Here is a 17,712-nt window from a genome sequence, read left to right on the forward strand (position 1 = left end):
AGTGAGCTGCAGTAAAGGCCTGGCAAAGCATCACAAAGGAGGAAACCCATGTCTCTGGTGATGTCCATGAGTTCCAGACTTAAGGCAGCCATTGTCTGCAAAGGATTCTCAACAAAATATAAAAAATTATAATTTTATTTATGATTATACTTATTTGTCCAATTACATTTTGAAATGGGGGGATTGTGTACAAAAATAGTTGTAATTCCAAAGCATTTTATGTCAAATTTTTGTTCAACCCCTTGAATTAAAACTTACAGTCTGCACTTCAATTTCATCTGGATTGATTTATTTTTAATTCTGTTCTAGTGGCATACAAAGCCGAAATTATGAAAATTGTGTCAGTGTCCAAGTATATGTGGACCTAACTGTAGTACAGATAGTTCCTCTTTAAATTGCATAATTCGTTTACATAATTTTAGTACCCTTCAGGAACTCGAGCTGCATCAAGAAATATTTTGGGAATGCCCCTGCGTAACTTTGTTCTGAAGTACGTGTAAAATCAGCCCAATGGAGCAGTGAGACGTCACGAGTGGGGTGACGTGAGCAACCAAGAAGTATAAAAGTGCATCCGACAAAGCATCTGCTTTGCAGTAGTGCTCTGTGTATGTGTCAGTCCTATTAACTATTGTCTGTCAGTCCACAAGCACTTCATTCAGTATGTCTAAAGCAAAGTCGAAATCTATGGCGAGCGAACGGTATTTCAGAGGGCAGGGGCATTTCCCTGCCCACGATATCTGGCAGCGGGGGATACACACGATATGTATGTTGTTTGTTTAGGAGTGGAGCATGTACGGTCAGCTCTCGAGGGGGCTGATTGTCATGACTGTGAGTTGCTCTCGCTGGGTGTGCTCCGCTCTCGCCTGGCCGTGTTTGATGACAGCGGCCAGGCTCGTGATCCAGCTGGCACACATAGACTGTTGTCGAGGCACAGTGTAGACTGTTGTCATGGGTAACGCAGGTGGATTTAGCAGAGGGATTCGAGACGGGCTTGTCCTTTTCTCGGTCCTCACCCGCTAGATCCACAGCTCCCTCTCAGGGATCGGACGCCTGCGCTGTGGTTTCTTCCTCCCCGAGAGAGCCAGGCACTTCATCTATCTTCCTCTGAGGAGGTGGACGTGATGAGTGTCTTGAGGTTGCGACTCATGCTTTAGCCAAATGAAATATCGATTGGCCAGCCGAGAAACAGGATGCTCATCCTAAAAGTAAATTAGATGAGCATTTCCTGAGAGCTATATCACAGCCTTCATGACAGGGCCTTCCATTTTTCCCCGATCTCATTGCTGAGGTGTCAAGATCATGGAAGAAACTGTACTCATCCCTTATCTACAGCCCCACAATGGAAATTATCCCAACATCAGGGGGCTGAATGAGAAGGGATATGGGACTATGCCAGTCGTGGAGCAAATTTTTGCTATTTATCTCTCCCCATCCTCAACATCATCCCTGAAGGCCTCGAAGCTTCCCACCAGGCCCGTTAGGCTGATACCTAGTCTGGTTGGAAAAGCTTATACGGTGGCAGGTCAGACTGGCGCATGTTTGCACACCATGGCGGTGTTACAAGCATACCAGGCTGACCTGCTCAGGGACCTGGATGACAGGAAGGAGGAGGAATCCGATGTGGTAGCTGAACTGCGTCAGGCCACAGATTTGTCCCTCCGGGCCACCAAAGAAACAGCCAGAGCCATCTGCCTTTCAATGGCAGCAATGGTGGCCAAGGAGCGGCATATGTGGATGAATCTGTCCAATATGCAAGATAAGGACAGATTCTTCCTCCTAGATGCCCCGCTCTCGCCCTCTGGCCTTTTCAGTGACGTAGTCAACACTGTCGTCGAGAGGTTTCAGGGGGCGAGGAAGAAATTTCCAGCATTTCCTCCCTTGTAGCTCCCAGGCCCATGGGGCTGCTGAGCGGGAGCAGCACCAGCCATCAAGCTCCTCATACCGCTAGTCTCAAAAACAGACCAATGCAACCCCCACTCCTCCGCAGAGAGAACGAGAGTCAGGGTGACGCTCTCAGTCGGGGTCTGAGAGAAAACCAATCCGCAGACCATTATTTTGTCAAAGATTGTCAGGTCCCTGAGGGCAGCCCCACCTGGAGAGGAAAAGATAACACCTCAGTATACTTTTTAAAAAAAAATTGATATGGTGCCCAGTCCTCCTCAGTGCCCTCATGGAGATTCACTGATACCCCTGCCACCCTCTGTGCTTCAGGGCTCAGTGAGCTCTGATGAGCGAAATTCCCAGCTGCCGCCTGGTGACTGTACAGCACGGGATCATTCATTTTCTCAAGTGAGGGTGCTACAGCAGTCAGTTCAGTCGTTCCCTGTCGGTCATCCACTTCAGGGCACCGAACTCCAGTTCGGTTTTCATCCGCCTTGTATCAACGTGGTCATTCCCACACTAGTGGGACCCCGAGCAGGCTCTGGTAATGGAACAAGAAATAGATACTCTCTTGAGGAAGGGGGCCATAGAATGTGTTCCACCTCTCTCTCGAGAGCGTCTGGGTTCTACAGCCGTTACTTCATCATTCCGAATAAGGATGGGGGGTTGTGTCCAATCTTAGATCTCCGTCTTCTGAACCACGCTATCAAATGGCTTTGGTTCAAGATGCTCACTATCAAGCAGATAGTATCTCAAATCCAGTCCGAGGACTGGTTTGTAACGATAGATCTCAAAGACACTTATTTCCATGTTTCCATCCTTCCTCAACACTGGAAGTTCCAGATATTTGCTTTCGGGGTGAAGCATACCAATTCCGAGTTCTTCCTTTTGGCCTTTCACTCTCACCCTGCACTTTCACGAAGTGTGTGAATGCTGCTCTGGCTCCTCTGCAAATCCAGGGCATCTGCATACTCAGTTACATCGACGATTGGTTAATACTAGCTCAATTGGAGCAGATGGCAGCTTGGCATTGAGATGTCATCCTCGCCCATATGAGAGAGCTGGGGTTAAGACTAAACACCAAAAGAAGTATGCTTTCTCCACTACAGAGAACCACTTATTTAGGCGTGATGTGGGATTCAACCACGATGCAGGCACGTTTGTTTCCTGCTCGTATCGAGTCAATCCTCACTACAGTCAAGAGAGTAAGAGAAGGCCATTCACTCACTGTCAAACATTTTTAAAGGCTGTTGGGTTTGATGGCAGCGGCGTCCATCGTGATACCTTTTGGCCTGCTGGACGTGAGACCCTTGCAGTGGTGGCTCAGGACCAAGAGATTTTCCCCGAGGGGGAATCCACTTTGCATGATCAAGGCGGCAATGCTTACGTGCCTTGGACATGTGGAAGAAACATTGGTTTCTAGCTTAAGGTCCGATGTTAGGGGCTCCTTGTCGCCGTGTAACTCTAACGACAGATGCCTCTCTCGTGGGCTGGGGAGCAGTCATGAGTAGCCGCTCTGCCCAGGGTCTGTGGGAAGGCCATCCTCTCACGTGGCCAATAAACTGCCTGGAGATGCTGGCTGTGTTTCGAGCTCTGAGATACTTCCTTCCAGACCTGTAGGGACATCGGTGGTCTCCTACATCAATCGTCAGGGGGCTCTGCGTTCATGCCCCTTGTACACGCTGGCACGCCAGAACCTTCTGTGGGCTCAGGGGAAGCTTCTCTCACTAAGAGCAGTATACATCCCTGGGTATCTTAATCAGGGTTAGGGGATGCTGTTGTGGCTGGGAGTGGTGTACGTGGGTTGGTGTCTTAATCAGGAGGTGGTGGAGCTCCTTTGGAAGGAGTTTGGCCAGGTGGAAGTGGATCTATTTGCGTCACAGGAAATGACACACTGTCCACTCTGGTTCTCCCTCACGCATCCAGCTCTACTTGGGCTGGATGCCATGGTGCAGACGTGGCCAAGGCTTCATCTGTATGCTTTTCTCTCGGGAGTTCTGGAGAGAGTACGCCGGGACGGAGTCCGTCTGCTGCTAGTCGCCCTGTTCTGGCTGGCCCAAGTATGGTTTTCGGACCTGGTGTCCCTCCTTGATGGCTCTCCACTGGAGATTCCGATCAGGAGGGACCTCCTCTCTCAGGCAGGGGGCACCACCCTGCCTTCACCAGCATCTGGTCCTTCACTGTTCCTTCAACTGAGGTTGTTGAGACTATACTCCAGTCCAGAGCCACTCGGCCCAGTGGGGGAAGATAGAATGGGCGACAAATAATGGATAAATGTTCCAGATGAGGCGAGCAGGAGTGCGACAGAGTGGAGATATTTCTGAGGTCACACCATTTATTGTTAATCATGAAACACACTCCTCCACCTTTGGATTTACCGGCCTTGGCTGTTCTGTCCATCCGTAAAACAGAGAAGTTATCAGACGCCATTACAGCAGTGTCCGGGACTGAGGTCGTGATCCATGTTTCAGACAAACAAAGGATGTTACAGTCCCTAATGTCTCATTTGAAGCTTATCCTGGCTCTAATATCGTCCATGTTATTCTCCAGAGACTGGACATTGGCGAGCAGAATGCTCGGTAGAGGAGGACTGTGAGCTCTTTTCCGCAGTCTGTTGCAAATCCCAGCAAGTTTCCCGCGGTGTTTCTTGATCCGTTGCCTTGGGTGGTTATTCAGGTGGCCATTGTTCATCTCGGCATTCCAGAGAATCTCAGATGGCCACGATGGATTGGAGGATAAAGTGTCCTGAAACAGGTCAGTGAAGCGGTGTCCAATGTCCAAAAGTGTTTCTTTGTTGTAAATGATCAGTGCAGACGTTATGTGTGTTAAAAGAGAAAGCAAAAGTAAGTAAAAAAGTTAATAAAAACACAATCAAAGTGGAGCGACCTGGACGGCGTCCAAACTTGGCGGCGCCATCTTGGTAAAGCCCTGCATTTCAGCCCGAGCCCGACGGGCCCCGACTTATTTATGCCCCTAGGGCCGGGCTTCGGGCCAATTTTCACGTTATAGCTCACATGCGGGCCGGGCCTCGGGCCTTTTTTGGGTTATCCTTCTATTTATATTTTTAGACATTAAATAAAAAAATGAGAAGTTGACGTCGACGATAGAAAAACAAACATAGAAAGACATTTCATAACCTCATACCATTCATAATCTGATAATTCAACCCGTTTATAATTAAACTGACATACTGACATGACAGTCTCACACACGCACGCACGCGCGCACGCACGCTTTTCCGTCAGCGCGACCCACGATTATACTTCACTTATATCCACTTATTGTAGTAGTAGCTATTAGAGGCCTCTAAAGTAATGTAAATGTAAACAGCACGAGACCCTGCTACCGCAACTGTCAAGACTGGCTCTGTGTTTAGTGTCCCGTCAGCAGCAGCAGCGAACGTGTCTTCAGCGCAGCGGGAAGAGTGATAGAAGAGAGGAGGACTGGGTTAAAACCTTCCACTCTGGAGGCTATTATTTTTCTCCACGATGCTCTGTAAGAGACTGTTTTAACTTTTCATTTGACTGGACTTTATTTTCGTTTAACTTTTGGAAACTAATGGAAAAAAGAATGGACATATTCTGTGGTGCATTTTTGAGGTAAGATAACCTGCAAGTTTGTTTTTAATTAATTTTATTTGTTTAGATTGTAGGCTATTTCTCATTTCGTTTGCGAGCGCTGTTGCGAGCCTGCCTCAGTATTTAAATTTTTTTATTTTATTTTACTCACTGTGGTTTAATAAATAAACATTTATTAAACTGTTTGTGTGATATGCTTGAAGTGTTTTATATATGGGTTTTATTGTAGCCAAGTAAAGTATTAGCGTTAATTTGAGAGGTTTAATTGATTAAATTTGTTTTAGGCTACTCGCTGTCGGCTCGGCTGTTTAACGTTAATCGTCATTTTAAAAAAAAATGCTCCAAACATTTTTCTAAATCAACTTGATAAAGAAATGAAAAGAAACATAACACAAAACTGACCCATTTTTTAATTGTTGCAAATAGGGCAGGCTTCCGCTGTGTAATAAAATAAATAAATAAAAACACAGGCTCGTGTCGAACTCGGGCTGATAATTCTGATGAGCTGTCGGACACGGGTCGGGCTAGGGCCTGAGCGTCTTGGGCCAGGGCCGGGCTCGGGCCTAGATTTGAGGCCCGTGCAGGGCTCTACATCTTGGATCTTGGATTGGATTTGTGTGCTGATTTGCCTATTTTTCAGTGGACTTTTGCATGCACAAGATTTACATAAGAAGGAGGAAACAATGGTGTTTGAGGCTCACGGTATGTCATTTCCATGTACAGAACTGTTATTATTAAACTATGCCAAGGTAAATACAGTTTTCCATTCTATGGCAGCTTTATAGGGGACTAAGGCAATCACGAATTTGTATACAGTTTATGTAGCTAATTACAAAATTTTAGGGGGGCTGAGTAGTCATTAAAATGGCCTAGCAACGAATAGCAAATAGAACTTAGTGATAGTCAAAGAAACCTGGAAAAAAAAATTCTACTTACAGCTGTTTTCGATAATAATAATAATAATAATAATAATAATAATAATAATAATAATAAATGTTTTTTGAGCAGAAAATCAGAATATTTGATTGATTTCTGAAGGATCATGTGACTGGAGTAATGATGCTAAAAATTTAGCTTTGAAGTCCCAGGAATAAATTACATTTTCAAATATATTCAAATAGAAAACAGTTATTATAAATAGAAAAATTATTTCACAATATTCCTGCTTTTGCTGTGTTTTGGATCAAATAAATGCAGGCTTGGTGAGCAGAAGAGAAATTCTTTAAAAAACATTAAAAAAAAAAAAAACTTTTGACAGGTATAGAGTATGTACAGATGGTAGACAACCAAAATGGGTACTACCGCTGCGCGTACCGCTGCGTTAACTGCAAGTCAACCGCGTGTTAAATTCATTAGCGAAACTACCGCCAGGTGGCGCAAAGGGACGGTCCACTTTGGCATATTTTTGTTAATTATGATTTTTTATTTTTTTTCCCGTCGATACTGAAACACGCGTGAACTACAAAGCCTATTTTTCCTAATGAATAATAGTTAAGCTTGAAATAGGCAACATCACGAATATGGAAACGTTTGGAATTCTCCCGAATGAGAGCCCAACCTTACCTTATGGTTCGCTTTACATTATTATTCATTTACTTTTTTTGTTTGTTAATAGTTAAGCCTATATTATTATATACTGCAATTTTATTTATCCATTAGAATTATATATTTGTAATTATTGTTCTGTTCTGATAAATGTGTTTTTTTTTTAAATTTAAAGGATTTGTTGTAAAGTGAAGAGAACTAAAAATATCCTGTTGGCACATTATAACATTATTAGGCCAGCCGTTATTATTTCTGAATGTAATAAAATGCAACTTATACATGACTTATATATTTTTTTCCTCTCACAAACTTAATTTATTTTTTAGCCTGTTTTAAAAAATAAATAAATAAAATAAAATAAAATAACATGCAGCAAACGAAAATAGGCGATTAATCGGTTAAAATTTGTTACTGTGGGGTAATTATAATTATTATATACTTAGGAACAGAGTCTGGGCCTAATCTAGGCTATCCAGGGTTTTTTATTTTTTTTATTTTCATTGCATCTGAAAATGACTTTGTGCAGCACATTCACTTCGCACGCTCAACCTGCCTTGCGTGTTGCTCAGTTGTAGACGATTTAAAAATGTTTGATATAAAGGTTGCTGTCCCATTTTATACAGGAATTGTTCATAAAACAAAAATCGAATTATATTGTTAGTTCTAATTATATTGTTAACACAAGTTCATTTAGAGGTAAGAACATGTCCTTACGTCCACAGAATGGCACAGAAACTGCCTTTCCATGTATATATGCACCTAAATGACTAATGAGCAATTAATCATTTCTATGCATAACTTTATATTATGTATCTAACCATGTATTATATCATGTTCTAATCACTTATTGTGTATGTATTTTTAATAACTATTAAATAGTTTATAGGAATATATTCATGTTGGGTATATATGAGTTTGAAAATTCATGCTTTAAACGTTTCTATCTATCAATTCTATTTGTCAAATGTATCATATTCTTGTTACAGAAATCATGTGCAAAATTATACTTTGCAAGTATTGGGAGGAGAAATATCGCAACACCATGAGCAAAAACAATATCTAATTGTTCAAGACAGCATTTGTGTCCAATAGCCCAGTTTAGATACTCAGGACACCATCAAATTATGCTTTTTAGTCATAGCTTTTAGCTATACTTTTAGTCATGGCTTTTTAAGTTTTTCCCTTTCCTTTTTGTGTTTTGACGCTGCTTTTTAGCGCTCTTTGAGCATGCTCTGGCTTACACGCCAGCTGCTCCTCCAAAACCATGAGGAGAAACACCACCTAGGCTCGTCAAACTTTACTCTTTTGTTCTTTTACTTTACTTTAGTTTATTTTCTTTTCATTGATAGTTTCGTGTTCTGAGTTAAGTTTTGCCACAAGAGTTCACCTCGAGTCCTTGACCGACTCAAAACTCCAACCAGCCCACAACTCTGCATCTTCACCCAATGCCCAACCATTGGCTTCCCAAGACATCACTTCAACAACTACTGAACTTCCGGCCAATCAGCAACCTCGGGAAACCCCTTTTTGGCAACCAGGCAACAAAGGGAACCCCTTACACAGGCAACGCAAGTACCTCCAGATTCTAGCTGAACTGGTGCATTTAATATACATTTTAACCTCATTGCGAAACTCAGTGCTTATTACTGCCTGTTACTCCCACCCACAACCCTAGACTGGGGAAAGGGAACATAACAAAATGAAACTGCACTGTATATTGGTGTGTGTGCGTGTGTGTGTGTTTTACACTCTTAATGTTAAAGTGTAAACCTTTCATTGCTGTAACCCTTTAAACCAGACTGTCAGAGGGTTACCTTAAATGCATGTTCCCTGTGTGCGCCATTTTCCTGATGCCGGGGTGGCGTTTGCTCTGATGGCTTGGGCCCATCATTGCTGCTTGTAGCTATAATTTTGATATTATATATTATATGTGATCTAAGCAAGATACAGCATGATCAATGACTGTTATGCGATTATATAAAAAATTAATGCTGAAGTAAAGATCGAATGTCTAATGAATTTCCAACATAAAACCAACTTTACCGCACCCTTGTTTTTTGGTTTCCCATTCTTATTCGGAACGGTTGATTCCCTCTTTTATTTATTTATGAAATTAACAAAAACTCACAATCTGTTTAGGACATTTACAAAGTATTCAGATCACTGTGTTAACTATTTTGTGAACAGTGACATGAGTTTGGAGGAATGCGTCGATTTAGAAAAACTGTAATAGGTCAAAATCTGTTTAGTCATTTATAGATCTGACTAATTTTAGACCTAAACATGTGAGTGGCTGGTTTCTGTTAGTATGAATGACATTTGTCTAAGTGAGTAAACCTTAAATAGACATCTCCAATTCTTGTTTATGAAACACTCATTTCCTATGTTTTATACACTAGACTACATGTGCGTTCAGGTTGAATTAAATTATATATTCTTTAATTTTTTCAGATATTACAGTATTTTCACACAGCTTTGGGGGGGGGGGGGGATTTTTCAATAAAAATATTTTTCTTAAACTAAAGATGCTCTAACTGTTTATTGTATACTGTCCTTGCTGATGCTTTCAATTTTGCATTAGACATTTCATTGTCAGTATGGACCAGTAGTTATGTTTCACTGAATAGATCCTGAGTCATGTTCTGAAATGCTAACATTCATTAATTTCACTACAGTATATAATAAATATACCCTTTCAATTTAATCTAAAAACAAAGTAGCACAAAACAGAACAATCGAATATAAGAGGGTAGGATTATTTTTACAGTATGTTATTTATTCAGACGAATACAATGAATATGCCTGATTTGCATAGAAGTATACCTAGACTTTGCTATTAAAAGTATTCTGTATTCTAAAATTACACATTGCAATTGTCTATTGATAGTGTATGGATATGTCCTGCAGGCACACCAGAAAGGAACACTGTGTGTGAGAAGTGTCCCCCGGGTTATTACTCCAGCACATCTTCATCCACTGAGCCATGCATACCCCACAGGAACTGCACTCAACTAGGCCTGAAGACTGTAAGACCAGGTACAGCCACCCAGGATATTCTGTGTGACACTGAGAATAAAGAGTTCAACTTTAACTGCTCCCATCAGCACACAGATTGTCACATCGGTAAGCAATATTCTAGTCTATGATATTTACAATAGTAAAAATAGTCAATACACAACACATCCTCTGGTTGCTTTAATTACAGTAGACGAAAGATTTCCTCTGAGGAGGCAAGGGAGGCAGTGCCTCCTCAAAAAGATTAAATGAGAAAATAATCCATAGTAGCCAGTGCTCCACACAGAGATCTGATCAAATCATCATCCAGTCTGTCTGGAATGACATGAAGAAACAGAACAAACTGAGACAGACTAAATCCAGAAGAACTGTGGCAACGTCTCCAAGATGCTTCAAGAAACCTACCTGCAAAGCTACAGTACTGTTAAAAGTTTTAGGCCATTGGCTTCAACCTCAATTCCTGGAGGGAAACAGCTCTGCACAGTTTATCTCCAACCCTAATCAAACACACCTGATCCAGTTAATAAAGGTCTTCAGGATTACTAGAAACTTCCAGCTGTAATTTGGAGCTGGTTGGAGTCAAGTCAAGTCACCTTTCTTTATATAGCGCTATATACAAAACAGATTGTGTCACAGCAACTGAACAAAATTAATTAGGAAAACAGTGTGTCAATAATGCAAAATGACAGTTAAAGGCAGTTCATCATTGAATTCAGAGATGTCATCATTCAGCTCAGTTCAGTTTAAATGTATCTGTGCAATCATTTGCAATCAAGTCAACAATATCGCTGTACATGAACTGTCCCCAACTAAGAAAGCCAGAGGCGACAGCGGCAAGGAACCAAAACTCCATCGGTGACAGAATGGAGAAAAAACCTTGGGAGAAACCAGGCTCAGTCGGGGGGCCAGTTCTTCTCTGGCTAGACGAAACCAGCAGTTCAATTCCAGGCTGCAGCAAAGTCAGATAGTGCAGAAGAATCATCTGTTTCCTGTGGTCTTGTCCTGTTTCCTGTGGTCTGAGACAAGGTCTTTACAGGGTATCTGGGGCTCATCTAGCTGTCCTGGTCTCCGCTGTCTTTCAGGGCTATAGAGGTCCCTTCTAGGTGCTGATCCACCATCTGAGCTGCATACGTACTGGATCCGGGTGACTGCAGTGACCATCTGGGGAAGTCGTGGCCTTATTGTTAGAGAGTTTGACTCCTAACCCTGAGGTTGTAGGTTCGTGTTTAGGGGAAGAGATTAATTGAATGATTTTCACTTGTGGAATGAGTTGTAATAACTAATGATTCCCGGGAGTCTCGGCATAAATGGCTGCGTACTGCTCTGGGTGTGTGTTCACAGTGTGTGTGTGCACTTTGGATGGATTAAATGCACAGCACGGATTCTGGGTATGGGTCACCATACTTGGCTGTATGCCATGTCACTTTCACTTTTAAATTAAATTAAATTAAATTTAACTTAATTTATGCATTTAGCAGACACTTTTATCCAAAGCGACTTACAGTGCATTCAGGCTATCAATTTTTACCTATCATGTGCTCCCAGGGAATCGAACCCCCAACCTTGCGCTTGGTAATGCAATGCTCTACAACTTGAGCTACAGGAGCACTTTTTTCCATTTTCATCTGATCTAGATACAGACTGGATCTGGTGGCTGTGGTGACCTCGGAATAAGAGAGAAACAGAATAATATTAGCGTAGATGCCATTCTTCTAATGATGTAGCAAGTACATCGGGTTTTATGGGAATTGTTCCCCATTCCGGTTTACCTAATTATGCAGCCTAAAATCCTTTAACGGATTTGGATATTAGAAGCATATTAGTGTGTTCTGTGTAAGCCAGGTTAAAGAGATAGGTCTTTAATCAAGATTTAACCCGCAAAAGTTAACCGCAGTGGACTTGGAGGACTATAATGTAACAAGAACTCATTCAAATACTGAGGTGCTAAACCATTCAGGGCTTTATAAGTAATAAAGCTTTATAAGTAATAAGCAAGATTTTAAAATCTTTACAATGTTTAATAGGTAGCCAGTGCAGTGTTGACAGAACTGGGCTAATATGGTCATACTTCCTGGTTCTAGTAAAAGAAGCTAAACTCTGCAGAGCTGTGGCCCTCCAGGAACTGAGTTTGAGACCACTGTTTTAGCCACTTGTGTAAAAATGCTTTAAAATGAGGATGTTGTCAAAAATAATGTCATAAATAGATTTTATTTTATCAATTAACTTCTATTAATTGCAGTCAATTAAATTAACATTTGGTGTGACCATGCCCTAGGTGCACTTGCGCAAATAGTTCTCTTTAAGCATCTTAGAGATGTTGCCACAGTTCTTCTGAATTTAGTCTGTCTCAGTATGTTCTGTTTATTCATGTCATTCCAGACAGACTGGATGATGAGATGAACAGCACTGGCTGTTGTCAGACTCCTTGTGCAAACAAAAATCTCACTGGATTATTACAATTAATGGCAACATGAATATTTGTAAATGTAAACTGATATTTCCTACTGACACACTACAGCAAAAAATAGAAATACTATACTAAACAGACTGTTTCAGTGACATGATTGATGTGTAGCCAAGTATGGTGTCCATCCAAGTGCACACACACAGCAGTGCCTTGCTCAAGAGTCTAACCTCAGTCATGTTACTGAGGGCGAAAGAGAGCTCTATACATTCACCACCCTCACCTACAATGTAAAGCATCTCTAAAAGACCACAGTAAACAATCATTAGTCAGTTTAAATAATTTCATTGTTGATTCAGTTTGATTCAATAACTGTAAAGATGACCAATTATATAATGAACTTAATTGATCTATTAAGCAGCTCTGGAGAAAACAGTGATGTCATCATCCAGCTCAGTTCAGTTCTCATCCAACTGACCCTTTGCAAAGAGCTTGATAGACAGGTGATCTGACCAATCATAACGCCAATCATGTGTGTGGCCAAAAAAATAAAAGTTCTATACAAATTCTGAATTGATTATAGGCTATATTATAGCCTAAAAAGCACAAAAAATCACTGCCTTTATAATCAGCTGTCCCTTGTTTTCATCACAATCTTATTAAGTTTTGTAAGTTTTGCCAGATCTGTGTCGCCAATATGATAGTGAATAGATATCTAGAGTTTTTATGTGGGTGCTTAGCCATTCCCGAGCACCCACAGGATCAGTGCCAATGTTCACAGCATGCAAAAATCAAATTAGAATCAGCTGATTTTTTTTTTAAATCACTTGTTCCCTACCTGATTGAAAAAAAGATTTAAATAGATTTAAATCTCTACCACCATGATGCTCCTGTCAGTCATGGATTATGGAAAGTGAAACTTAAACCTATCATAGAGGTGATTGGATTTATTCACACACATTAAAAAATATTATTAAAAGCTTCTTTCTTTTCAGATTCTTATTTTCAGCATTATCATAATAGGCTGTATATTAACATACAGTAGGTGGACATCCAAAACGTTACTTCTACCGCCGCGGCGTCTGCAAAGTGCATTTGCAGCTTTTGACCGCTGAGTGGCGCTTTAATCACAAATTTTCAAACAAGCGCATCAAAGCACATTTTCGCAAATAGACGTCAGTTTTGCCTCGCTGATGTGTTACATTTGATGGCTGCAGTCGGGGAAAATGAAAGAAAAACACTATAGTTAAAAATATTTAATATTCACAGTTTGAAAGTTTGGTAATTATGAAGTTATGTGCATTTCTTAGAACGAATTCAAGCAGGATAAATGTCAAGCCTGTGCCTGAGCCTGTGCTTATATTTTCTCTAAGCTACACAGTATTACACCATATTTTAGATTTGACACATTTAATAGGTGTGCAGTATTATTTGTATAATATGAATTATGTGTTATATTATTCAAAAGAAATTGTGGTTCACTTTGCATCAGAGCATTAAAAGTGGTAGCCTATTTTAGTGAGCTAGGCTACATGGATTTATATTTAAAATGTCAATATTCTCATATATTAGTCCTATGTTTTAATTTATATTTTAAAATTCCTTTAATAAAACAACAAGCATTTTTGTTATTCGTTACCTGTCCTTTATTTTGACAGACAACTTCTTGGGAAAATATATTTGTCTGTAAGAAATTGTTTTGTGTTTTATAAATTATTTTCTTTATTTTAGTAAAACGTGAGGCACTGTATAATTTCGTTCCCATTATTTAGGCCTAATTAAAACAAGAAACGAATAAATTAAACCTGCACGATTTAGCTAAATCATTGAAATTCTAAAGAATGGACGCATTAATAAAACGTCCTCACGGTTAAACTCAAATTCTCTCATTATAATCACCAAAGTGCAAATGATGTAAAAAAGAGCTTCATTAATAGACAACTTCAGTGATTTTAAAGGGAGCCGCCGTTACTTGCTTACATAGAATTTAAGTAAAAAAAAAAAATTTAAATGCAGGTGTAAAATGTCTGCGTGCAAGATTTGCGCGGCGCGAGTGATGCTGAGAGTGCATGCGCAGCATTTATTCTTATTTGTTTTATCTTCATTACAAATCTTGTTTGGTTTTATTTTGGATAATTGCATGTAAAAAATAATTTACGTTGTAATGCATATGCAAAATGTGAATAATTATTCATATTTAAATGTTTGTGCGAAAATTATTAATGCGCATGCAGGACAGGGAGGCGGCCTCTAGATCAGTGGTTCCCAACCTTTTTCCTTGGGGCCCACCCATGTACTGTACATATTTAACAATCCATGATCACCCCCCCCACCCCATATATATATATATATATATATATACATATATATATATTTATATATATTAGTGCTGGGAAAAACTTAATCGCATCCAAAATAAAAGTTTGTGTTTGCATAATATATATGTGTGTACTGTGTATAATTATTTTGTATATATAAATACACACATATGCATGTATATATTTAATATTTTTATTTATTTATATATAAATTATTCATATTTAGATATAATATAAATTATGTATAAATGTATATACAGTATATACATGCAAAAAAATTTAAATTAATACATGTTTATGCGTGTATTTATATACTAAATAATTATACAGTTCACACACATATATTATGCAAACACAAACTTTTATTTTGGCTGCAATTAATTTTTTTCCCAGCACTAATATATATATATATATATATATATATATATGGGGTGTAACGGTTCACAAAATTCACGGTTCGGTTCGATACGATACACTTGTGTCACGGTACGGTTCGGTACGTTTTTGATACAGCAAAAAGAAAGAAATGCCAGAGAAATTTCCTTTATTTCTTTTTTTTTATATTAAATCTAACATAATAAAGTGTGATATTTTTTACTTTGAGTAATTCTGGAGCTATAATTGATTCTTCTTATGAGCATATAAAACAAAACAGCTTCTTGGAAAAAATGAAATATTGTAGTAGTTATAAACCAAGGTTTATTTTATTTCAGATTAACATTTGAGGGCAGCAATTGTATTCATAATGTCAAAATAAAACCGACGTAATGTTACTTGAAGGTATTATAGCCTACTATTCCTGCCAAACTTTCATGGTTGCAGTTAGTGTTACTACAGTAAATCCGTGGTGAATGTTGCAGATCTGGACACTGGATAGTTCATTCGCGATGTGAATGTTTCTCTCTAGATCTCGCAGCGATGTTATTACTTCTGTGGCAAATTCAAATGCTTTTCTTTACTGGATCTCTTATTAGCGCTGTTTAGTAACAGCGTCGCATGATCACGATCGGCTCGCGCTGCACTGGTCCAAACTGATAAATGGTCCGTCAACCACACAATAACGAGCAGTTTCGTTCCGCTTGCATTATGTTTGCCATTTGATGTTGGGCACTGTTGTGGTCGATGCGGCGTCTTTTACATTATGAGCGTGCTTGCCACGCGCAACGCGCCCACATTTGAAATAACGAAATTGTAATTGAAATCGGCATTGTTAGCATATGATTTTTTAATAACGTAGAAAAAATATTTTTATATAAAATTATTAGTAGAACATTTTATGCATCTTTATTCACCTCAAAGCATATCCGCTCCCGCGCCCCCCCTGTGAACTCTGGCGCCCCCCTGAGGACCCCAAGTTGGGAACCAATGCTCTAGATCACTTGAATTTTTTCCTGATAATGAATTAACTTAAAATTGTGGTGTCTCACATACATGAGAAATATATCTACAGAAAGCTTGAAATGTCTTTTAAACGAATCAATTCAGAACAAAAGCATTATGTAATCTGTGAAGGTTGTGTTTCTCTTTAAAGGCGCGTTCATGTGGAGAGATTCAGCACTGTGAATTTCATGTTGCAGTCGACAAGAAAACATTTGTTTATTAATAAATAATTAAAATGTCTCCTTTTTTACAATTATTGGGCTTCTTCTGCCTGTGCTTTGGGGCAAACTTAATGCATGTGCTTGAATGCGAAATATATTAAGGCTCATTATGGATTATAGATGTAAATGTAATATAATCCTGCGATTAGTTGAATGACAAATGAATGACTAGTAACTAGAAAAATCTTACATGGGAGTCAGACCTATTAAATAGCCTCTAGACATCTCTGTTAAAGTTTTTAAAGCATTTTATACGCGTTTGCATAAATTCTTCTTTCAGAACGGTCTGTAACGGAGAGATGCCTTAACACTGATTTTTCCTCTGAAACACAAAAACGAAAATTGAAATAAAATGTATATATTTTTTTTTATGTCCAGAGAATGTCCAACCCTTCTCTGCAGATATTGTTGCTTCTGGTTTGTGCATTTTAAATAGGCTACCAAAAAAAAAAAAAAAAAATTAACAATAATAATAATGTCTCCAAAAACTCCAAAATGTCTTTTTTGTCTTGTCTGTAACGCATGTGTATTCCCAAATCTAAAAAAAGCCTATAAAACATCATAGACGGATCATACTGATGTCTGGACTGGTCTGGATGTCATTTGCAAATTTATTTATTTATTTTTTTGAGTTAAGGCAACTTCCTCTGAAGTTATAATAACTAATAAACTATATTGCGCTATACATTTGTCAACATTTGAAGTGGATCAAAACCTTTCTTCAAAGTTGCCCTAAAACCAAAATGACGAGTCCTATCTAAACCTGTTCTGCAAGTTTGATACCCTCATAAGACACTGTCCATATGAAAGAGCAAGAGATTCACACATTTATATCAACCCCCACAAGCTATACAGAGCTACCGCCCAGACCCCTCCAGCTGAACTGAACTCGGTCTGTTTGTTGGCTGTGAGGAACGGTGTGTTGTCATGTTACTGGGTTGAAACATGCCTGCACTCACAGCAGCCGTACTCTTTTTATTCATTATTTTCTCGCAGCCCATATTATTTTTTTCACAAGACCATAATAATAACAAATTATCAACTGATAATTAATCATTATTTTACGAAAATCATTGTTATTTGTGAACGTAGCGTTTGCGGAAGGCTTTAAGACCAAGCGGAATCCTCCGTCAGCTTCACAGCACGCGGGACTCGCGCTAACTGCACCCAGCTTCAAAGTCCGCAAGTTTTGATTTAACTAAATCAGTTTGAGCAAATACAACTTACTGATCATGAGCCCAACAATTAGCAAGGCAGGAAAACATTCAGTACCTGGAGGAAGGCGTATTGTAAGTTAATCATGTTAAAGAGAGAGAGAGATAGAGAGAGAGAGAGATAAAAAAAAACGTGTTGGCTATTCCTAAACTTGG

At 39.5% G+C, this 17,712-nt stretch overlaps 2 protein-coding genes across 3 annotated transcripts in view; one reads left to right on the forward strand and one right to left on the reverse strand.

The window, feature by feature from the left end:
- Positions 1-17,712, reverse strand: part of LOC109053914 (disintegrin and metalloproteinase domain-containing protein 9) — a 1,168,157-nt gene that overhangs the window by 426,078 nt on the left and 724,367 nt on the right. The gene's annotated exons all lie outside the window — the stretch shown is intronic.
- The window catches only part of LOC109094467 (tumor necrosis factor receptor superfamily member 11B-like), a 61,219-nt gene that overhangs the window by 11,122 nt on the left and 32,385 nt on the right, over positions 1-17,712 (forward strand). Inside the window, exon 3 of the mRNA XM_042730108.1 lies at positions 9,912-10,127. Within this exon, the coding sequence (XP_042586042.1) occupies positions 9,912-10,127 (216 nt within the window). The remainder of the gene's footprint in view (positions 1-9,911; positions 10,128-17,712) is intronic.

Source organism: Cyprinus carpio, chromosome B8 (assembly GCF_018340385.1).
Source record: "Cyprinus carpio isolate SPL01 chromosome B8, ASM1834038v1, whole genome shotgun sequence".
Classification (NCBI taxonomy): Eukaryota; Metazoa; Chordata; class Actinopteri; order Cypriniformes; family Cyprinidae; genus Cyprinus; species Cyprinus carpio.